Raw genomic sequence first — 25029 nt, 5'->3', positions numbered from 1 at the left:
TAAGGATTAGTTCCAGCAACATGTCATTCACAAAATTAGACAAGTTTAAGTCAGAGAGAAGACTAGCACAAAGAAAAGTCTACATTCCATGTTATGCAGCCATTGTTGAGGAGTTAGTAGTATGTAGTACCAAAAACTTCCATGTTACATTTCAAATCATGAGTTTTTTTACTAAACATTTATGTTAGTTTTGATTTAATTGAATATATGATTTTTTTTAGATTTCAAATAAAAGTTGAGGCATCCATTTACGAAAATCCTCCATTGTTAATGTGTACAAAATAGCATTATATATGGATCTCTCAAAAGAGTTTCATGATATTGATTGTTGACAAAACGAAATAGAGCTTCTTTCAAAGAAAACAGGTTGTTCAAATAAAATGAAACAATTAATATGATTCTACCGAGATATATTGTTCAATTAGTATTCCATCTTTTTAGTAATCTTCAAATCGTAATGAATAAACTACTCAGAAACTTATACGACTTGGTGACCGTAAGAACTTCATTAACCCACTCCAACTTACCCCAAATCTCACCTTCACGGCGCTTCTCAAATGCGATTCTCGCACACCAAATTCTCCTTTTCCGCTCTGCCCTGTATTCCTTAGTCCTGGGGACCCAAATAACTAATAGTTTCCCACCATGGTTAACAATTTGAACAAGACACCGCCCTGCTAAGCCATCCTCGCTTTTATGCAATACTTCCATATCCGAACCCTTGACCTCTCTCCACTCTCTACTCTTAGTGTCATACCACCTGCAATAACCAGAGTTCGTAAAACAAAACATTACGGCTGCAACTGGATTGACCATTTTTGGAATGGATTGTTTTGGAATGATCAATTCCATTAATTCCATAATTTTTTTACCATTTAACATGAATGGAATGGAATGCTCATTCCATCAATTCCAAAAACATCTAATCAAAATACAAAGCAAAACATTCCAAAACAATTTTGATAAGGAACAAATGGAATGAATCCATTCCATTTTTCTACTGCATTCCATTCATCTTATTCCATTTCTTTCTATTCCATGTATTCCTTTTTTGATTTACCATCCTCTATTGCACACCAAACATCCTTTCTATATGTCCATAACACTTGTGCGTTCCCACAACTTCCCATGTCCCTTTTTTTGGGTCATAAGCAAAGTTCTCCTCTTCAGCAATTACGTATATCTTTCCTCTAAACACATTGGCAAGTTGCCACGAAACTCAGTAGCTCCATGGCTCAGCAAGGGACACCAAGTTTGAGTCTTTATGTCTAATACTTCCATCCAATTTTTGTCTTTCCGGTCATCTTCCATTACGTATATTTTCCCATCGATATAAAACGCATACGCAGCCTCACGGGCCACCAACATGTTTGGACCGTCATGCCACAGTGTGACTCCGACAATCAAAGATACGAACACGTGAAGATGGCGGCCCCTTGTAGGGTCCACCGATTAAGTAGAGGTCCGAACCAACAGCTACGGTGGAAAAATATGGTATGTGTTGAAGATGGGGACAGGAACGTACCGGAACCAACAAATAGTCTTCAAGAATTTCATTGTCGTCAGCTAGGGTTTCATCGGCAGGTTTCATCCAAAGAGTAAACCATTTGGGATGTGGGATAGTTGGCAAGTCCTCTAAGCAAAAATAGAGGCATGGTTCGGTGGTACCGATGTGAGAACGCGTAATGTAGAGTTCGGGAGAAGAGAGGAGAAAGAGGAATCTCTTGGAGACTAGAGAGAGATTAGGGTAATTCCACTTGGAGAGACGGGCAAGTATGTTCTCTATGATGTCGTCTGGGAGTGATGAAAACGACAGAGGTTCAGGCTTAATTTCCGTCTCTGTCTGATTTGGTTTAGCTTCTTTGGGGATCATGGTGGGCAGAAGGTGGGAGTTGACGCTAGTGGTAGGTAGAGGAATAGTTCTGAATAAGGTCTAGAGTATTATTAACAAGATTGCTAACCCTAGGTCTGAATGGTAACTAAGGGAATGAAGAGTAACACTACATTCATTAACGTTCCTTAAAAATGTTACCATTTACGAGGAATATTTTTTCCTCTTCATTCCCTCTCATTCTCTTTTTTTTGTAAAGAATTATAATACAAATTTGTTTCTTGTTAATTTTGATAAGAAACTTTCATTCCTGGTCTTTTCCAAAATTTTGTTCCTATTCAATCTTTTCCTATCGCTTTCCTTTAGCTTTTATTTATAACAAAACTAGTGGTATTCCGACGCTACGCGCCGGGTTCGTATTTTTTATTCTTACGGATAATTGTGAAATATTTGTATACGGCTTAGAGAAATATCATTATAATTATTGTAAAAACCTACTAAAGCCGAATTCTTCATATATTTTGTCATTTTTGATTTTCCAACGTTTTACTGTAAATTAATTTGAATAAAAAAAATGATTAAAATGAGATCATAAAAAATGTAAGCTATTCCGCTTGATTTTCATGATAACGTAATTCTATTAGTTAGAGCACCACCTTGTCAAAGCGAAAGCTGGCTTTGAGCCCCATTAGTTTTGGTGGATCTAATAAAAAATCTTTGTTTTGACTGTATTTATTATTTTGGTTTCCACCATTTTCTTTTATATTATTTGTAACTTATGTTTAGTAGTAAAAAAAAGTCAGTGTAGTTCATGTTAATATATATTTTTTATTTGTGAAATATGAAAGCAATATAAAATTTTAGTTTCCTACTTTTTTGTTCTTATGCTTTTTTCTTTTATTCTTAAAATTTATATACTTTGAGTTATATTTTTTATTTTTTATTGTTTATTTGTTTATATTATATATTTTTATTATATAGTAATCTTTAACTATGGTTTTTCACCTTTTTCTTATTAATTTCTTTAACCTTGATTTTGCTTACCAAATGAACATTTTTTCATGCAATTCACTTTTTATTGATCTGGATTTTATAAAACATGTTAAGCAATATTATAAAAGGTGCATTTCTCTTCTTAGTTTTTATTGATCTTCGTATTTATTTTATTAAGTATTTTGTCTAATTTTATTATTTTTTAGCTAAGATTTGCACCAAGCTCAAGTAATGACTGTCACAAAATAATTATTTTTGTTTGTTCTATTTTGTTATTTTTACTTTCGAAACAAAACTAAAAATGTTTTGATTATGTATTAATGTTTTTTTGGTATTTGGGTTAAACGATTTTTTTGGGGGTCTTAGGCTGGGAAAATAACCACAATGACTCTTGAGTTGTGTTTTCAAACATGGGAGTGTTCTTAATATTAACTTGGTATTCATGCAAAAAAAAAGAGATTTAGTTTCTTTACGGTACAAAATTTGTCTTGAAATAATGTACTATGCATAGTAGTTTATAGTTTCATTTAAGGTTGGAAGCTTTCATGTGTGCAAATATTGTTTTGCGGTGGTTTGAAAAGAGTTCACGAAGCCGGACCTAAAAGCCTATCCAGACCAAACGCCAAGACATACTAAATCATGTCATGCTAATATGCACTATCAGCATCACATTTTGAAACTTGGAACACTTGCAAATATATTGAGTTCTGTTACTCATAAAGTAAAAGAACTGATGTGCATAAGAAGATGAAAAATGACAGTTAATTTCGAAATAAAAAAATAGACGAGACGCGAGAATTTGTATCAAATCTAGAAGTCGTCATCATCTTCCTCAGCCATTTATTAAGTGAGCTCCACTTCTTGTTGTTTCATCTCTCTCTACTCTTCTCCTCACTCTCTTTCTCCATGTGCGTATTTGGTGGGAACCTCAACGCTCTCACCGCTTCATTGTGCATGTTCAAACAGAAGGCAATTCTTGAGTTAAAGGCATTCTGTAGCTCGTTAGTGGAGTAGATGTCTCATATTTTCTCTGAGACCATACAACCTTTCAGGTGGTCGATGGTCGCGTTGATTGCTCCGTCTCTTATGGATTTAGCCACTATGCTTTATGCATCTGCCATCGGGTATGCAGAGTTTAGCCTTAGCTTCTGGGCAACATCTGTTAGAGAGATTCTTGAGTAAGAGATGCTAATGCTGCGTAAGATCTTGGTGACATCAGTGACGTGTAGACCTCCATTCACACCGCCGGTCATGTTCCAGATCAGCCATGTGTCGATTGTGCCAAAGATGGCATATCCTTTCTTGATAGCGTCTTTAACAGCATGTACGTTCTCCATTAGCCAGAGAAGCTTCATGGCAGAGAAGTATGTGCTTATAGGCAATGCACAAGACTCAACAAAATGGGATCTTACTCCTGATAGTTCCTTCTCTAGTCTCCTGTGAATATCATCCAAATTTTTTTTTTATCAAAAATGAAGTCCCTAAGAACAGAGGATTTGTTTTATGACAAATGATTTAAGAAAACAAAGCAAGAAAGAGAGAGAGAGATTATGTATGTATGTACCTGCAGCTGGAACTGGTGCGAGCATCCATCCATACGATAGCTTTGTGGAGAGGAAGTCAAGTGGATTTGCTTCAAAAGATGGCGTCTCTCTTTGATCGGTAAGCCCAATGGCCTTCAAGCCACCGTCCACGTTGTGTCCATCGGCTGTGGCTTTGTCAAGATTCTGTTTGTGTCGGAGCCTGACTATGAGGTTGTGAGTCATGTTTACAGAAAATGTCTCAAACCTCTCTTGGACGTTACTGAGCTCTAAGTCATCTATCCTCACTGCCTGACAAAATTCAAACATATTTTTAGTATGAAATCCTTATTTCAGAATCAACATGATGATGCATAAATCTAGTTAAATGTCAAAGAAGGCTAGGACAACAAAGGAGGTCTACAGCAGCAAGAAGAGTAACTTAACTTTAATCTAGAAAGTGTCACAGACGCAAGAATTCCTAAGATTGATACTTACATTGGTAAGTTCCAAATATGGCGTAAGAGCTTTCTCATTCCTTTTTGAGTGAAGATGAATCGCTATGGGATTTCACCCAAGAGGAGTCAAACTAAAATAGCCCACTTGACGCATTGGACTCTGAAGCCTAGAGTAGCGACAAGTGCTTTTCTAGCCGCCTGAAGGAGGCTCTCTTTTGCATCAGTTTACTCTAGTTGGGTCGTCCAGATTTTACTGAGTTGCACAAATATCAACAACTGTAAGACCACATTCTGTGAGATGTGTATATATACACACACTATATTACATTTGTAGATATGGAGGTCTAAGAAGGCACAAGTAAGGCAGGGAAAAGAAACAAAATGTAAATATAAGAACATAATGGGAGAGCAAAGCCTAGCAGATCTAGAAAGCTACAATAACCAAGTGCTATGAAAGAATAATAAAAGATAAACCTGTTGGTTAGAATGTGCCTCAAATCTTGGTGCATTGATCTCAACCTCTCTACTTTGTCATAAAGGTTGTAGGGCAGGTAGTTGCGAAGGAAGAGATTCAAAAGTGTTTCCTGCATTCACAAAATGACAAATTGAATAACCAAAAATAAAAGCTGACTCAAGAGTTTCTAGTGTTTATAAAATTTATCAAAAAAACAAACCTGACCCAACACATCAAGACGCAGTATGGTGCAAGAACAGAAGAGTCCTGCAAGTAGAAGTAGAATCGATCAGTTAGTTACCTGTTGAGTCAATATAATAAACTCAAAACAAATCGTCAGTGAATCACTCACTCACGGATCTCAGCAAGATCACCAGTCATCTCATAACTCAAAATAGTAAAAATGCAATCTTGAAACATTACAGATTCAAATATGGTCTACATACATAACACGAGTGTAACTATCAACTTCAATCATTCCAAACATCAGAAAGAAGTGTAAAAGCAAGACACAGTCACAACTACCCCAGGAACTAAAGAAGAGAGACGAGTATAACCTCAGACCCAGGAACCAAAGCGAAGTCAAGGAAATAAGACATGACATAACCAGTGAGCTTCTTTGTCATAAAAAGACAGAGCCGGTGAGCTTTTGTCTTAGCCCGACGGTGAGACGCAGAGCAGGAGGAATACAGCGGTCGTTGGAGTTTCTAATTATCAAGTATATTCTTCTCAATTTGGTTGAAGTTGTGTTGTTCATAGCTGGGAGATGATGAGACCGATGAATATTCAGAGTGTGAAGAGCGGGGTGGTGAAGCTAAAGCTCGGAATAAAGAACTTACTAATGCAAAACTGAAAACGTAACATTGAGATTATCAACGGTATCAGGCAATTTTTTTCTAAGAAGCTGAGAAGGTGATGCTAACCCTACTTGCACTCTAATTGGCCAGGGATGAAAATACAAACAAATTGCCCAGACCAGAAAGAATATAAACGAATGGCCCAGCCCAAGAAAGTCACAGAATCTGTCGATTTTTTTTAAAAAAGGAGTGCTGACGTGTCCAAAAATGCCCCTCCCTCTTTGCTGAGCTGGATAGCCTAAGCAGAGAGACAACTCTCCTTTATATATATAGATAGATAGATAACACACGTGTTAAAATATAGGCAATCAACGCAGTATTTGAACTAAAATTTTAAAATGGCACCACTATTTAACTTAAGAGGGGATAAAAAGAAGAAAAAAACAAAGAAATCATTGTAACACACCTCAACCAAGTAAGAAATCTATGTGATCTACAGATATTTGATTTCAAATAGAAGACTTATTTATTTGGTACTTGTATGTAAATACACTTTAAATATTTAAATTAAAAAGATATAAGGAATAAACAATGAAAATCATTGTAAACATCTAAACAAAGTATGTCGTCTGAAAAAAAAATCATCTTAAACAAAGTATGAAATTTGTACATCTACAGGCTTTTTTCTATAGAAGAGTTGTTTATTTAATGTATAATCTACAATAAAAAAATATTGTAAAATTATTTTAATAAACATTAACTAGATTTATGGGAATGGTTTGTGGCTCCCTCCCTATCAGTTATCTTGGTGTTCCTCTTAGTAGCTATAGGAAGCTAACCTCGCAAGTTGTGTACAGCTAACGCATCAAATCAAGAAAAGATTCTCATCCTGGTCAATCAAAAGTCTAGCTTTTGGTGGGACACTCTTATAAGAATAGTCATTGCGGGTATTACTACCTTTTTGTGTTATGTATTCATTCTACCAAAGTCAAATTAAACGCTCTCTATAATGTTTTCCTCTGGAAGGTAATATTGATAATCAGCAAGAGGGGTCTTCACACCCAAACACCTTGATCTTGGGATTAAAGGAGTAGAGCTTTGTGCTCAGGGACTTACAGTATAGGCTTCAAGGGAATGGTCAAGTACCAGGTTTGATACTAGTTCAAGAAAGCAGCGATGGCACTACGGTTAGGGATGGGGATATGTTTCATCTTCATCAGATGTCGATACAATAGAGTGTAGGAACGGTAAGCATTCTATTTCAAGCAGGAGTATTGTGTTGCACAAGGTGTATTGTAGTAGACACAACGTTGTTTGTAATCATCTCGTATGCGGAATCGTTCTAAGTGGCGAGGAGGCGAAAAACTATTTGTATTGTAAAAAATGTGGGCAAGCATTGCAGCCAACAGCTAGAGATGGAGAAACACTTGAAAGTCTTCCATGAACCACTCTGCTGTGGTTTGCGGGATAGTGCTTGAAAAAGAACAGACGGTGCGTATATGAAACTGCCATTCTTCTCCCATGACCTTGTGTTGTGTTGTTTCAAATTTTTTATAACAAGAGATTGTGTTTTTGTTGCAGTTTCAACAACAAGCAAGAGCCAAGAGATAGTCCTCTTCGCCTAATTATAGCGTACAGGTTCTGTGGAGATTTGGTGTAAGCGGGTAGCTCTGCAGCTGATGTAGAGAAAGGATGAGAGGGATCTCTGAACATGAGAGTACGTACTTGTGGTTCATGGCAACCGGCAAGGGTAGCTAATTGATGAACAATACTTAGGTTCACCCCTAAGGTGAACCTTGAAATTCACCACTTTCCTTATATCCAATAAATTTCCATATATGTAAATAAATAATATATATTAAATTAAAAAGCTAAAATAACTTAAAAAATAACTAAACTCTAAACTCTAAATCATAAATCACTAAACCTTAATTCTAAACACAAACCCTAAACCCAAATCCAAATCCTATACCCTAAATTTTAAACCCAAATCCTAGATCATAAACTCAAATCCTATACCCAAATTCTACACCTTAAACCCTAAATCTAAACCCTAAATCCTAGACCTAAACCCTAAATCCTAGACCCTAAACCCTAAATCCTAAACCTAAACTCTAAACCCTAAATCCAAACCGTAAACCCTAAACCTAAACCGTAAACCCAAACTCTAGATCTTAAACTCTAGTTTTGGGTTTAGAGTTTAAGATCTAAAGTTTGGGTTTAGGGTTTACGATTTGGGTTTAGGGTTTACGGTTTGATTTAGGGTTTAGGGTTTGGGTTTAGGATTTAGGGTTTAGGATCTAGGATTTGGGTTTAGATTTAGGGTTTAAGGTGTAGAATTTGGATATAAGATTTGAGTTTATGATCTATGATTCGGATTTAAAATTTAGGGTATAGGATTTGGGTTTAGGTTTAATGGTTTATGATTTAGAGTTTAGGATTTAGTTATTTTTTTAGTTATTTTAGCTTTTTAGTTTAATATATACTGTTTATTTATATATATGGAAATTTATTAGATATAAGGAAAGTGGTGAATTTAAAGGTTCACCCCTGGGGTGAACCTAAGTATTGTTCCTAATTGATATGGAAGTAAAAGTTCTTTTAAATGTTGTAATTGTTAGTTGGTTAAACAAAGAAGCATATCCATTTATAAGCAATATGTACTATTTGCAACATTTATGATTCTTGAAAGTCAATATCGGAAATAAAAGGTACCTTTCATCTAATGATTCTTAATGATGAGTAGAGCCCATGAGACCTCAAAATGTTCAATCTTTTATTTACGAAATATGTCCAAAATTGATACAACAACCAAAAGTATAGAGAAAAGACAATGATGCTTGGTCTGTAATGTTTATTACAGTGGGTCATGAGTCATGACAATGATTGATTCCATTGAGAGACCAACTTGCTTGGTGAGAGTTTCTTGATCATATCTCTTTTCTTTCTCAGTCCAATTTTGTTGTGTGGTTGAAAATTGAGAATTGTGGAGAAGCTTTTGTACTTACTTTGCAAGTTACCAAAAAGAAGTTTAGACAAGAAAAAAAATCAAAAGAAAATAATAAAATATAAAATTTGCCTTCAATTAGCAGATTAGCTTTTGACCATGCATTCCTCCATGATGGGATTATCTACACTGGTTTCCATTAATATAGCAATTAGCTTTGACTTTAACCTAAAAATGCTAATTTCTTCGTTTTATTCAAGTGGATCCAGATATTTCTTCCTAAAATGAGTAAATGTGTATCTAATCTTATATATTAAAACATTATGTAAAACAAAAGTCACAACTTTGATTCATGTGTGATTTTTTAAAAAATGGACCTAATGAATATATTCTTAAAAATTCATGTTACATTCTAATCTTATTATTTAAATTTTGGGTCTACCAGAAATTTTATGGAGAAAATTTACTTTTACACTTTGTTGGATACCACTTCAACTTTACCATAAGTCTAAAGACATTTTCAAAAATACCACTTTCATTAATGAGCAAAAGACAATAATATCCTTACTTTATCTTTTTCTCCACCATCGGTTTCTTTCCCTCTCCCCGAGTCCCCGTCGTCTCTTTCTCACCGTCGTCTCTCTCTCCTTCTGGCGTCTCTCTCTCACACCGTCTAGTTCCAGTGTATCTCTCTCACCGTCGATATCTCTCTTACCGTAGACTTCCGGCGACGAAATCGATTCAAAATCTCCAAGATGTTGACTCCTATACGTGATTCACAACTTGTATGTCTCTAATTTCTGTATTTGTTTGTTCTCTAATTTCTGTATTTTTTGTTTGATTCGATTTTGTGCTTTCTCTTATCGAAAAATCAAACAAGGTTCTCTTAGATATCTCATTTAAAGAGGTCGATCTAAGAGAAACTGATTTGATAGTGAAATGTTGAAAGTGAAAATATTGAGTATTTGAAAACTTAAATCTGGTTTTGGAGTCATATTAAGATTGATCTGAATGGTTTCGGTTAAGAAAGAGATTTTCCGATAGTGAAAACTGCATATTAAAGAAGAGATAATTTACGATAGTGAAAACTGAATATTAAAGAATTATAACCCCTTATAAATATGGGTTTCATGAGATTGTTGATAAATACAACTCAATGGTTTATAAGTGAAGAAAAAAGATGCATGAAACAAAAGTCACAGGTACAAAAGTCACAGATCACGAAGCCATGGCAAACATGAAGACTAAGTTTATGGCTTTGTGGGATGGGTTTTCTACTGATCGTAAGTTGAATCCTTCACCTTTCAGATCACTCTAGTGCAGTCTAGAGCATGCTCTACTTGGATACAATAGTTTTTAAATGAGTATAATGGTTGCTTTGTAGTGAATGCGAGGGTGATGGTACTTGCTGCAGCAAACAGACCATCAGAGTTTGATGAATCAATAATGAGGCGTCTTCCTCAAGCCTTTGAGATTGGAATACCTGAACGTAAGGAGAGAGCTGAGATATTTAAAGTGACGCTGAAGGGAGAGAGGGTGGAGCCCGATATTGACTACGATCACTTAGCTCGTCTATGCGGAGGCTACACCGGATCGGACATCTTTGAGCTCTGCAAGAAAGCAGCTTACTTCCCTATCAGAGAAATCCTAGAGGAAGAGAGAAAATGGAGACCATGTCCTCTAAGTTTCATATGAAAATGTCCAATGCTGTTGCATTCACCAAATTTGCAAGTGTTGATGTTGTGAGTTGCTATCATTTTGTTTGTTAGGTACCTAAGCCATTGTCACAGTTGGATTTGGAGAAAGTTCTTGCTACGTCGAAGAAGACGCAAGTTGCAGCAGACGAGTATTGTGGATTGAGATGGTCAAGGGAACCAGATGAGGTGGAAGCAGCTACTTTGTGTATTTTTTTTGTTCGAAGAAAGTCAACGAAGGTAGGTTTAGAACATGTCGATTTAAGGGAAAGAGTTTCAATAGTAAACATTGAATTTTCGAAAAATTATAAACCTTTATAAATCTGGGTTCAAGTAATTTTAGGATTTTCGTTCCTCTGTTATCCAAAAAACAAATAAGGTTGATTTAGACTTGTCATTTGAATAGTTCTAGTTAGGAGAAAGATTTTCGGATAGTGAACATTGCATTTTAAAGAATTATAACCTCTTATAAACCTGGGGTTTAGGATATTGTCGATAGTACAACTCAATGCAATACAAGGTTTTATAAATAAAGGTTGTAAACATGAGTTGATCATATATGTCTATAAAAAACATATAAATGTGTGAATTTGAAAAGTCTCGTCTTTTATTATCATATATTCTTTGTAAGGCTGTTATCGAAATACATGAACATTATGATTGGATAAGGTATTTTTAGACCATGATTAAAAGTTAACATCATCTTTTTATTTCGTCTTACTGTTAGATAGCAATGAATTGCACATCTTTGAGATTGCCTCAGAGGATTATGAAGCTGGAACAGAACCAGTAGACAATCCAAAAGTGATTATCCAATCGGTGTTTTTGTCAATAATGTGAAGTGTTTATAAAAGATTATAAATGTAGTTTTATAGGAGTTTATAAAATTATAAATTAGAGATTTGTAGAGACTTATAAAACGTTGTTTATTCTTTGTTACATCTTGTGGTTAATACAGTGTTTGGATTCCCTGAGGAATACAAACATTTCGTGAACCCAACAACACCTCTTGATCTTGATAACATGGATCTTAACAGTTCAACAAGGATATAAAATGAAGAAAAGCTAATGGGAACAAGGATTTGTAAATTTACATTTTGCAATGTATGATATAATGCAATAACACATGAAAGAAGATAAAAATGAAGAGCAAAGGAATGATGAAGAGCAAATAAGATTTTATAAATCATTTATAAAAGTTTATAAAACAATTTGTAAAGTTTATAATATTTTTATAAAGGTTTATAAAACAATTAATAAAGTCTATAAACCATTTATAATTGTTTATAAAAATGTTATGAAAGTTTATAAACAATTTATAAGGGATATGCATACAATTTATAAGGTTTATTGGTTTATGAATCACTTAGAAAGTCTCTGAAATCATTTATAAGAGGCTATAACAATTTATAAAGATTTTTAAAATAATATTTATAAGGATATATAAATAATTAATAAGAGTTTATAAATCATTTATAAAATTTTATTAAAAACAATTTATAAACATTATAAACCTATTATAAAGGTTTACAAATTATTTGTAAGAGTCTATAAACCATCTATAAAGGCTTATAAAACAATTTATAAAGTATATAAACTATTTATAAATGTTTATTACAAAAATTATAAAAGTTTATAAATCATTTATAAGGGGTATGTATATAATTTATAAGGTTTATAGAGGTATATACAGGTTTAGAAATCAATTGGAGATCTTAAATCAATTATAAGAGTCTATAACTATTTAGAAAAGCTTATTAAACAAGTTATAAGAGTTAATAAAATAATTTTCTAGGGTTTATAAAGGTATGTAAATAATTTATAAGAGTTTATAAAATATTTATAAAAACAATTTATATGAATATGTTCTAAACAACCGACTTCGTCAACTCTTTAATGTTGTTCAATTCAGTCTTAGAATGTGTGTGAGTTTCTCTCTACAACATTAATCATGCAGTTATTCACTAAAAGTTAAATTTGTTCCAATTTTTTAGACCTTTATAAAATATAAATCTAGATTTCAGGATATTGTCAAAAGTACAACTCGACGATTTATAAGTCTTTATAAAAAAATTATAAATAAGAGTTCAAGTAATTTTAGGATTTGTTTCCTTCTGTTATCCAAAAAGCAAATAAGGCTTAGTTGGACTTGTTATTTGAATAGTGAACACTACATTTTTTACAGAATTATAATTCTTTATAAATCTGGATTTCAGGATATTGTTAAAAGTACAACTTGACGATTTATAAGTCTTTATAAAGAAGTTTTTAAACAAGAGTGGATCAGATATGTCTATAAAACATATAAATGTGTGAACTTGAGAAGTTTTGTGAGGAATGCTAGGCATAATAAGTATAAGGAATTCAAAAATGATTTATAAACGTTTATAAACTGATTTATAATGGCTTACAGGTTAATTTTTCTAAAATCCCTCAAAAAGACAATCAACACAAAAAGACATATCTGGTGAAAGAGCCACGTCTTTTAACAAGGGATATACTGCCTTAACCCTCTCTGTAGACTGTACAGCGACCATGCTTGTGATCATAATCAAAGAAGCTCATTTCATGGTTTAGTTTTATAAATACTACTACTTACCTTAACTCCTGTGGATGGAGAAGAGAATGTGAGAAGCACCAAGATCTCAAGTGAAGGAAGTGGAATCAGCGGCTCGCCCTCCCTAAGAGCTCCATCTACAAGCATGGTCTGAGCCTTTGGACGCGACATCATCCTAATTAAGAGATGTCTGAAGAAGATGAGAGAGAAGAATGTATTAACAAGCCAACTCTGCAACTTTTATAAAGCGTTATAAATATGTAATTCTTTGATCGCACAAACCACGTTCTTGTTCAGAGTCCCTCTTGCTTCTTCAAACAGCTCACCAACCTCGCCGATCTTCAAAATCTGAACGCAAGCCAATCACATATTATTCCTACGCATCAGCACTAACTCACTTCCAAAAACAAGATTCAAAAATAATATGCTTTCGTAACTCAACAAACTCATCTCCATATCCACTGTTTCTTTAGATATTATACACAAAACAAGACATAAAAAATGAATCTCATAAAGTACCAAACATAACGTTACATTACCAAAATACCAACCTTCTACCTCATATATTGCACATACTAAACCTTGCTAGTCAAACTACAAATAGTAGCATTGTATTACCTCAAGAAAGTGAGGTACTTGATATCCATATCACCATACATATTCTCCACAACATCCTATAAATCCAAAAGTTCACAGCACACCTTTGTAATTCGCTGCAACATTACCAGATCAACCAAGAGAAGAAGTAATCATGGAATAATATTACTCTGAGGTTAGTAATTAAATATATGTTAAGCTCTATGTCTTTTGATTGCTAACAAATCAACCAATAAGATTCGAAAGGACTCAATTTATAAGGTCTTATAAATTTGAGATTTGAAAACTTCATAAAAAAATTTCGTCTTCCTTTCGAGAAACAGATCGATTTTGATAAACCAACATACAATTACAGAAAGAGACGAAAATCACCATCTATTATCCTTTTACCTTTGTTAGCGTTTCTTAGGCGTAGGGAAAGAGATCGTCTCGTTCGTCTGAGCTTGTAGAGTCTGTCAGCTTCTCGGAGAACTCGTCATCGTTAGATCTCGCCGGAAAACTCGTCGTCAGATCTCGTCGGAAACTCTTCAGTGTTCGTAAATCTCGCCGAGAACTCGTCTTGTTCGTTCGAGCTCATCAGCGTCGTCGGATCTCGCTGTACAACTAGTCAGAAATTTTGCCGGAGAACTCATCAGCGCCGGAGAACTCGTCAACATCGTCTGATTCGTCGGATTTGATTACTGGTATCGTTCATTTTGGATCTGAGATTTGAAGAAATCTGGGATTGGGGAAGAAAAGAATAGTTTTAGGTTTAATTAGTTAGGGGTATAATGGTATTTTGCCTATTGAAATTTTAATGGTAAAATTGGTTAGTGTAAAGTTGAAAAGTGGTATTAGAAAAGTGGTATTAGTGGCAATTCCCCAAATTTTAATTAGGCTATCAATAACTGGATTTAAACAATAGATGATCCATTCAATCTATAGATAGTATAAATTAAATAGATATAATTTAATGTTATAATACAATACCTCCATATGTTAAATATTTAAATATTTGTCTATGTTAACTTTTAAAATTATACAGATTTTTTTTTAAATAACAAAAATCATATTATCTAACAATGATTAATCTTTACTATCTTTTTTTTGGTAGGTTAATCTTTACTACCTTAAACCAATGAAAACAAATTTTAAACTATATAGTTTATTTTAAAAATTAAACAAAAACTAAATGTTTAATTATTTACTCGATAAGATATATCTATGAAGCGAAAAAGTTTAATTTCTTAAAAACTTTCTAAATTTGTGAAATGTTACAATATCTTTGAATATGACAATAAAACAATATTTTACTAATCTCTTATATATACAGTTACAATTTTAATAATGAAATAATAATCCAAAGATATATATATATATATAGAAGAAGATACAAATACAAGTGAAAATTTGAAACAATCTATTCAATGAAAAAAATATACCGTAAATTTATAATGTTTTAAAAATTGATAGACACATATATATTATAATATATACCAATTTAGAATTGAAAAAAAAAATTGATATAAAAATAAATAAAAACAAAAACCCGTGCGGTTGCGCGGTCGAGATCTAGTTAACGATTATATTTCCCTAGGCATAGTTAGGCCTAGGCATAGTTAATCATAATAGTATATTTTTGGCAACAATAAGAATCATAAACTTAATTGGAGTCGGCGAACCAAGTTACTGGTATAATATTTAGGGAAAAAAATAACATTTAAAATTTAAAATCAAACTAGATCTCGACCCGCGCAACGACGCAGGTTTTTGTTTTTATTTATTTTTTTATAAATATTTTTTTCACTTCTAAATTGGTATATATTATAATATATATATGTGTCTATCAATTTTTAAAACATAATAAGTTTACTGTATATTTTTCATTGAATATATTATTTCAAACTTTTACATGTATTTGTATCTTCTTCTATATATATATTTTCGGATTTATATTTTATTATTAAAATTGTAACTATATATATAAAGATTAGTAAAATATTGTTTTACTGTCATATTCAAAGATATTGTAACATTTCATAAATTTAGAAAGTTTTAAAACAATTAAACTTTTCGCTTCATAGATTTATGTTATCGAGTAAATAATTAAACATTTAGTTTTTTTTTTAATTTTTAAAATAAAATATATAGTTTAAAATTTGTTTTCATTGGTTTAAGTTAGTAAAGATTAATCATTGTTAGATAATATGATTTTTGTTATTTAAAAAGAAAATCTTTATGATTTTCACTACAAGAAAACGTAGCAGTAACAACGGCGTTTTACGAGGAAATTATTTCCTCGTAAATTTACATAAGCTTTACAACGCAATTACGACGCGACATGACTTCGTCGTAAACTCGATGGTAATTTACGACGAAATGTATTCGTCGTAAAGTTAATGTAAGTTTACGACGAAAGTACGTGGAATGCAAAATAGTTGTAAACGTTACATCGACATTACAACGAATCATGTTACCGTTACATAAAGGTGAAAACGTGTATTCAAAGTGCTTTAACTTACCTAAATTCGTTGTAAACGCGTTGTAAATTTTTCATGTAAAATCCATGTAAAACTTACCATATTTCTCTATATATATGTCATTTCCCACAACACTCTTCCTCACAACACACAACTCTCTTCCTCACAAAACACAACTCTCTTCTTCTCGAACCACCAATTACTATTTCGAAGATAACGATAACGAACATGAGTCATTCGTCTGTCTGCCAATTCAGTAGAGCGATAAGGAGAAAATGGAGGGAAGTGAAGTTGGTTTATACTTGAGTGAAACCTCCGACCATCGTCAAAGGTTCCTCTCAAGTACAAACCAGCTGCACTTCCGTCCACTTTCTCCTTGTCGTTCCACTGAATTGGCAGACAGACGAACGACACAGGTTCCTTATCGTTGTCTTAGAAATAGTAATTGGTGGGGTAACAACGCAATTACGACGAAACCAACGAAACCAAATTTCGTCGTAAACGCCATGTAATATTACGACGTAAGTACGTCGAAAATGAAATTTTACATCGATATTACAACGAATCATGTTACCGTTATATTTAGGTGAAAAACTTATCGAGTTTCGTTGTAAATTCGTTGTAAAAAACTATGTAAAATCCATGTAAACTTTCCCTTGTAAAATCGTTGTTATATTTCAACTACCCAACTGGAAAATTTCTCTATATATATGTCATTTCCCACAACTGTCTTCCTCACAACACACAACTCTCTTCCTCACAAGACCCAAACGGAAAAAAAAAAAAAATTTAAAAATAATAGAAAAAATGGTCGGTGGCGGTAGTATTTACGAGTTACGAAGTTGGATGTATTTGCACAAAGATTCCGACGGGAGAGTGACGAATGCATTTCTGAACGGGCTAGAGACATTCATGCACCAGGCGGGCTGTACACCGATCACGCAGGAAAGCGGTAAGATGTTCTGCCCCTGTTCAAAATGCAAGAATTCGAAATTTGCACGTAGTGAAACTGTATGGAATCATTTAGTAAACAGAGGATTTACACCACAGTATTACATTTGGTATCAACATGGATAGGGTTATGGGGGAAATGAACCTAGTAGTAGTAATGCTAATTTTGAGGATGCTCATCATAATGAAGAACCGAATCATGTGCATAATGAATATAATTATCATCAAGAGGAGCAGATGGTAGATCATGATAGGGTTCAAGATATGATTAGTGATGCATTTTTAGAAACAACTACAACAATAGCAGATGGAACTGGAAATGTAGAAGAACCTAATTTGGATGCAAAAAGGTTTTATGAAATGCTAGATGCTGCAAATCAACCAATCTACACTGGTTGTAGAGAAGGTCTCTCTAAATTGTCTCTAGCAGCTAGGATGATGAATATTAAAACGGATCATAATTTACCTGAGAATTGCATGGATGCATGGGCGGAGTTGTTTAAAGAGTATTTGCCAGAAGACAACGTGTCTGCTGAATCTTATTATGAGATTCAGAAATTGGTTTATAGTCTTGGGTTACCCTCGGAGATGATTGATGTTTGCATCGACAACTGCATGATCTACTGGAAGGAAGATGACAAGTTAGAAGAGTGTCGATTCTGCAAAAAACCACGATTCAAACCGCAAGGCCGTGGGAGGAATATGATACCGTACCAAAGGATGTGGTACCTACCAATTACAGACAGATTGAAAAGATTATATCAATCTGAGAGGACTGCTGTGTCGATGAGGTGGCATGCCGAACATGTCCAGAGAGATGGTGAGGTTGCACATCCCTCAGACGCAAGAGCGTGGAAACATTTCAACAAGGTACACGGAGATTTTGCTACAAATATTCGGAATGTCTATCTTGGGTTATGCACCGATGGATTTAGTCCATTTGGAATGTCTGGTAGACAATATTCTTTGTGGCCAGTCATTCTTACGCCGTATAATTTACCGCCGGATATGTGCATGGAACAAGAATTTCTATTTTTGACCATATTAATCCCAGGGCCGAAGCATCCAAAACGGTCTCTTGATGTTTTTCTTCAACCGTTGACAGAAGAGCTAAAGCAATTGTGGTCAGAAGGGGTGAGGACGTACGATTGTTCCTTGAAAACCAATTTTACGATGCGAGCAGTTCTGATGTGGACGATAAGTGATTTCCCTGCTTATGGGATGTTGTCTGGCTGGACAACACATGGAAGATTATCTTGTCCGTATTGTCTTGGATCCACGGATGCTTTTCAACTGAAGAATGGTAGGAAGAGTTGTTGGTTTGATTGTCATCGTCGGTTTCTTCCACTTGCCCATCCGTACAGAAGAAACAAGACACAACAAATTTGGTGTTGTGGATGTCAATTTTGGGAGAAGATACAACAAATTTGAGCCTTTCATTTTAGCTTCACAAGCCGAGCAAGTTAGCTTCCTTCCTTATCCTCGGCTTCGAACTTCCGGGATAAACTGGGTAACTGCTATCAAAGTTACACCTCGTGGACGCATTGTAGTTGGAGAAGAACCGCCCTTGCAAGAAGAAGACGCTATCACTGAAGTTGAGGTACCAGAACAACCAACTGATGAAATCCTTTTGATCGACCCGCAAAACTTTCAATATGAAGATATTCCCGAAGATGCGACAGATGAAGCACGTGAAGACGAGTTCGAGAGAAGCGACGATGATGATTGTAATGATAGTGATGAGAACGAAAACGATTTAGAGTGATGTAATATATGTATCAAATGTTGGATTTCTCTATTGTAACATTTTCTAAAAGAAAGAGTAAGAAGTAGTATGAAATAAGATATGATGTTAGATGATATGTCACTTTGGGGTTTAGGGATTTCATTCTCGGTGTTTAGGGTTAAGCGTCGTAATTTCGTCGTAAATGGAAAAACACGGGCCTGGTAATTTCGTCGTAAAACGAAAAACACGGGCCTGGTAATTTCGTCGTAAATGGAAAAACGCGGGCCTGGTAAATTCGTCGTAAATGGAAAAACGCGGGCCTGGTAAATTCGTCGTAAATGGAAACGCGGGCCTGGTAAATTCGTCGTAAATTTACGTCGATTTTACGACGAATCCTAATCTATATAAGGGGACGCCGAGAGCGAGGCTGCCTCGCTCATTCCTCCCAAATTAATTTGCTCTCTCTAAGGTAAACTCACTCTTCTCTCTCTTTTTTTTTTTTTTAATTAGTTTAGGTGATTAGTTAGGTAACGGAATTAGTTTAGGTGATTAGTTAGGTAATTAGTTTAGGTGATTAGTTAGGTAACGGAATAATATTTTTATTATGTCGTAACTGATAAAATTTATTTTAATTTTTTTTAGATGGCTCCTAGAAGAAAATCCAGAGCACCTAGTTATAGAGATTTGTTTGGCGACGATGGTTCCGGTACATCTTCTTCCGGTCCATCGTCTTCCGGTCCATCATCCTCCACCGCAGTTCCAGACTCTCAGCCTTCTCAGAGAGTTGCTTGGAGTCCTCTTCCACCGCAGATGCCTCCACCGCAAATGCCTCCACCACATATGCCTCCACCTCCTCCTCCAGCGGCTGCACCTGAGCCTGTCCCAGAAGGTGCAGTTCATCCGGATTTGCGTGTGCCTTCATATGCCCCATTCGCGAGATATACGGTAGAGGATTTGCTTGCCCAGCCCGGACGAGAGGGTTTGGATGTTCTAGACCCCGATAGACTCCGAGGAACTTATTGGTAAGTTATTAATTTTTATTACATTAAAATTTAAAATATTTTTATTTTCTAACAGTTAAATTGTTTTCCTTTCAGGTTTGGGGCTAATAACCGTGTTGGCCGGAGAGTTTCGAAAACGATTAAGGGTTACTACGACGGGGCATATCCGAACTGGAGCAAGACTCCAAATCACGTTAAGATCACTTGGTTTAAAATGTTTGCGGTAAGATTTTTAAATTTAATTAAATTTTAACTTTTAAATATGTATATATTTTTTAAATATTATTATTAATTGTAATTTTTTCAAATTTTTTGTGTTTCAGCAAAAGTGGCATTGGTCTTTGGGAATCACCGAGATGGTGAAGGCGGAATTCGTTGCAAAAGCAAAGATCCGCCTCTGCAACACAGTCTCCGATTGGAAGGACAAGTGGGAGCTCGACGGGTATGAGGGAAAGCCCACTGAGCTCACGACGGATTTGTGGGATGGCCTCATCGCCTATTGGAAGCACCCGTCTTCGATCAAAAAGCTCAATTCGTGCTCGGCTTCCCGAAGAACGAAGGATAAAGATGGTAATTTGCCCATGCTTCACAGAACCGGCCAAAAACCACATGCAGGCATCCGTCTAGACGTTGTAAGTTTTGTTTTTAAATATTTATTTTAAAATATTCAACTAATATAACTTTTAATATATTTTTTTTTTTTGTAGTTGGAGAAGACGGGAGTCTTACCATCTCTGTCTGACCTATTCAAGATGACTCACGCCACATCCGACGGAGTTTTTGTGGATCCTGCATCAGAGAAACTCGCTCAAGCAGTGGCTACTCGGATTGAAGAACGGGAGACGCAACTAACTCAGGAGTCTCCCGATGGATTACCCGTCACATTGTCCACCGAAGAAGCCGACCGAATCTTCGAAGAGGTAGTACAACTAAATTTTTTTTTTTCATTATTTTTAATAACTATATTAATATATGTTTAAATTTTATAGCTGGCTCCTAGAAAGAAGGGCCGAATAGTCGGTATAGGCTCTGTAAACCAAGTTGCAAGGGCAACTTCGTCATACACTTCGAGACGGGATGAAGAGACTTCTCAGATGAAAGCTCGAATGGATAGCCAGCAGGTTCGTTTAGACTCTCTTGAGGATTTGCTAGACGTGATGGCCGTGGGAAACCCGGTTATGCAGAGAATGTTGAGTCAGAGACGAGCCGCTCTTGGGTTGCCAGTACGAGATCCCCAAGAGTCCGATCCAACCCGTCAACAGCCGAGCAACCCCACCGACTACTTCGATGATATGTAGTTTTTTTAATATTTTCGGTTTGTATTATGAATTTAAATATTATGACTTTTAAATGCTTTTTTATATATGTTTTTTATTTTCATATTTCGTTTTAAAATTAAAATTATTTAAAGTTAAAATTATTTAAAATTCTGAATTTTAAATAAATTCAAATTTATATATATATTTGAGGTTAAAAACAATATTCAAAATATATTATAAAACGAAACGTCGATGTAGGCTCGACGTAAACATTTACAACTGATTACCGTCGAAATGATTTACGAGTCTTTTACATCGAAGATTTTACGTGGTCTTTACATCGAAATTTTACGTGGAGTTTACATCAAAACATTTACGAGGGTGTTACAACGAAACAATTTACGTGTGCTTTACATCGAATCCATTACGTGGAGTTTACCACGAAATTTTACGTGTCATTTACGACGAATATCTGCCCTGCGCTTTACGAGGAATATATTTCGTCGTAAACGTAACAAGTCATTTACGACGAATCGTCGGTTACGACGGGCGTTTTACGACGAAACGTGTTTCGAGGTTCATTCGTTGTAACACCCCGTTTACGACGAAGTTACAACGTATATTGCCCTCGTAAAAAATATGTTTTCTTGTAGTGTTTAAAAGTTAACATCGATAAATATTTAAATATTTAGCATATAGAGGTATAATATTACAACATTATATTATATCTATTTAATTTATACTATCTATAAATCCAATAGATTGTTTAAATATAATTATTGATAGCCCAATAAAAATTTATGGTAGACCCAAAGTGTAAATGATAATATAGAAGATTTATGGTAGGACCAATTATCTAGGAATATGTCCATTAAGTCTATTTTTTTAAAAAAAAATCACACATGAATCAAAGTTGTGACTTTTTGTTTTAATGTACAAGACATTACATACTACTTCTCTAGTCTTCGGGTTGTTTGTAATTGTACGAAATATCTGCGTTAAGTTAAAAATTTTAAAATATATCTTACATCTTTGAATTTTTTTCAAAGCAAACTGTGAGTATATAGTTATAGACTATTCCAGTGATAGCGGAACCAAAAAGAGTGTTACAGAAAAATAAGAGACTATTCCAGTGATAGTAGTAAGAAAAATCACCTTTTATCAACACTTAGTTTACCAAATTGGAACAAGGGTGGTAATATTAGCAACAAGCCAACAATATTAATATATACAACTGGACAAGTAAATATGTTTTGGTATTGTAGTTAAAAAACAATTTGCAGTGCTCTCTTTTAAAAGTTACCGTATAACGTTTGTACCTATTAATAGTTAAGAACATTAGCTGTACATTCTAAAGTTTATAGAGAATGGGACCTAGAGAGTACGTACAAAAGTATGTAAAACTAATCGATATTTTTGCACAATAATTCTAAATTTTATAAAGTAGTTTTGGCAAAATGCGCCATATAACTATTAAACGGGAATGCGGTTTGGGTTTTGCTATAAAGTTTGTCTGAAATTGTTCACATAACTATTTACTGTAAAGTTTATGGACCCACCATGTAAAACGGTTTGTAGTGTAAACAAAATTTACATATCCTGTTTGGAAATGAGATTATATTTAAACTAAAAGTGTTTTTAATAATGACTATAACTTTAATTTTAATTCAAGATTTGTTGCATTTTATTAGCTATTGAAAATGTAAGTTAACCATCTACATATATTTTCTTTGTAAATATTACTAAATTTCATCCGTGTTTTTAAAATACAAAATTATTTTCATCCATAATTAATTAATAAAAATCAAAATATTTTTTAGATTTAGTTTTACTTTATATTTATAAACTGTTTGTATTTTAATTATTTCAAGACTAAACTGTATTAGTATTTAGAACTATTTAATAATAGTTACAAATATAATTATTTCTTAAAAAATATAATATATTAAATAGTATAATATATAACTAATGACCAAATTAGTTTTAATAAAATACCTAGGAATAATTGAAATTTGATTTGAGTGGCATAAATCGTAAATAGCACATAGAAATAAGTTAGTTATATATGCTGATTATATTTTAATAAGATAGATTTCCTATTCGACATTAAAAATGTTGATTTTAGTTCTTACAATATGGTTTACTTACATTTTAAACACTAGATTTATATATAGAAAATATAGAGAAATGATGCAGTATTGAAATATATGGCTAATGGTTATAAATTGGAAAAATTAGATTGGTGAAACCATAATTGTCTGCTAAAAAAGCCTATGGGCAATTCTCTAGTTCTATTTTGAAATTTTTAATATTTCATTTTTATTTTTAAAATTTTAAAACTCTATCTTCAAAACCTTATCTTTTAACTTTAAATCCTAAGTCTAAATTAGTTAACTCTATGGTATAAATCTATTTCTACCCTTTAATATAACTTATTTTGATCATTTTTCTCATTAAAAAATATTTTTGTGAAAATAAACTAAAAAAAAATATCATAGGGAATTTCTCAAAACCCTTATCAAAGGGAGATAATAGCAAATTAGTTTTGTTAAATTTGTATTAACTAAATTCAAACCATATCATCTTTTAAATGTGTACTAGATTTTGACCCGCGCTTGAAAGCGCGGGTTTGGTTTTGTTTTGCTTTTATAATTATGAAATTTAGTGTTTGAATCATATAATCTTGAAGATTATTTCACTAATATATAGGTCATTTGCATAAGCGCAATTAATTTATGAAATTTGATCACGTGTTTCCGTTTATGAAGTTTGTTCGAAATGTGTTTGAAGATTCATTTGTGTGTAAAAATAGTATAACAAATTGAAACTGGAATAAATAAAGTATCAAGTAAGGAGGTTTGAATCGAGTTCTCACGTAGTGTCTTACATGTAACGTGTTTTGTAGTCGATGGTAGTATGCTTCTTGTAGGTGCAATGAATATTTTGATGTTTAATAAAGTGGGGGAAAATGAATATTTCGTTAACGTAACAGTTATAATAGGTTGTGTTTTGGTTTTGATTCATGTAATGTATTTTTTTGGGTAGGGTGGTTTAGCAATCGATTTAAGTGGTTATGTATAAAAAATAATGCATACAGTTTGCATGGTTAAAATCAATATCAGAAGTCTATAGGGTAAAAAAGCTTGTCAATTATTTTTATAATATACAGAGTAAGTCCAAAAAAATTTAAAAATAATAGGTCCAAACAATTTTCTTAGGTAGATTTTTTCAAAATCCTTCACTTTTAATAGTATTGATTCATGCATACTCATAACAATATAATTATTATTGTAAAAACGTTTTGAATTGAATGTAATTTTATTTATTGAAAAGGATATTTTGTAAACTTGTTCACACTCACTAAAAACTAACCGTCTTTCTTCATGATGGGTCCACAGACTTTATCTTATCCAATCAAGGCATGAGCGCATAATGAATATTTTTAAATATTCATGAGTTTCTTTGGTTTGAGTCAAATACTTACTTTTACAATCTATTTAATTTTTTAAAATTTAAATAATCAAAATTTAAATAACTGTTTTTTTTGATATTAGCAGATTACCCATTTTGATCCACTAAACTCTATTTCAAAAATAAAATAAACTAATAAAAAATTGAACAAACATCATATGATATATTGCTTACAAAATATTATCAAATAGTTTTTAAAGCTAAAGCAAATCAAAGTTATTCATCAAATTAACAAACTAACATCTTAAAATTTTTTGTTCAATATCAAAATTTGTTATAATAATTTCAGAATTATTACATACAGACAAAATATA

The 25029-nt window shown here is 33.5% G+C and overlaps 1 protein-coding gene and 1 pseudogene across 1 annotated transcript; both read right to left on the bottom strand.

The window, feature by feature from the left end:
• Window positions 1–93: 93 nt before the first annotated feature.
• LOC125600844 lies at window positions 94–7278 on the bottom strand (annotated as a pseudogene).
• LOC125575705 (glycerol kinase-like) lies at window positions 3931–5637 on the bottom strand. The gene is made up of 5 exons (XM_048775579.1): window positions 5613–5637; window positions 5477–5523; window positions 5330–5386; window positions 4424–4656; window positions 3931–4261 (listed from the first exon to the last, which is right to left on the bottom strand). Exons 1-5 carry the CDS (start codon window positions 5635–5637, stop codon window positions 3931–3933), a joined length of 693 nt encoding a protein of 230 aa, XP_048631536.1.
• Window positions 7279–25029: the final 17751 nt, after the last annotated feature.

This window comes from Brassica napus, chromosome A1 (genome assembly GCF_020379485.1).
Source record: "Brassica napus cultivar Da-Ae chromosome A1, Da-Ae, whole genome shotgun sequence".
NCBI classification, from domain to species: domain Eukaryota; kingdom Viridiplantae; phylum Streptophyta; class Magnoliopsida; order Brassicales; family Brassicaceae; genus Brassica; species Brassica napus.
Note: the sequence above shows the minus strand (reverse complement) of the source record. Positions and strands in the feature narration are given on the sequence as shown.

What these genes read in the sequence shown, in the direction of transcription:
- LOC125575705 (XM_048775579.1), bottom strand. Translation starts at nt 5,637, where the DNA reads ATGACTGGTGATCTTGCTGAGATCC. An exon ending in GTCTTGATGTGTTGGGTCAG is followed by an intron (nt 5,387 to 5,476) that starts GTTTGTTTTTTT and finishes TTGTGAATGCAG; the next exon opens with GAAACACTTTTGAATCTCTT. An exon ending in CCTACAACCTTTATGACAAA is followed by an intron (nt 4,657 to 5,329) that starts GTAGAGAGGTTG and finishes GAATTTTGTCAG; the next exon opens with GCAGTGAGGATAGATGACTT.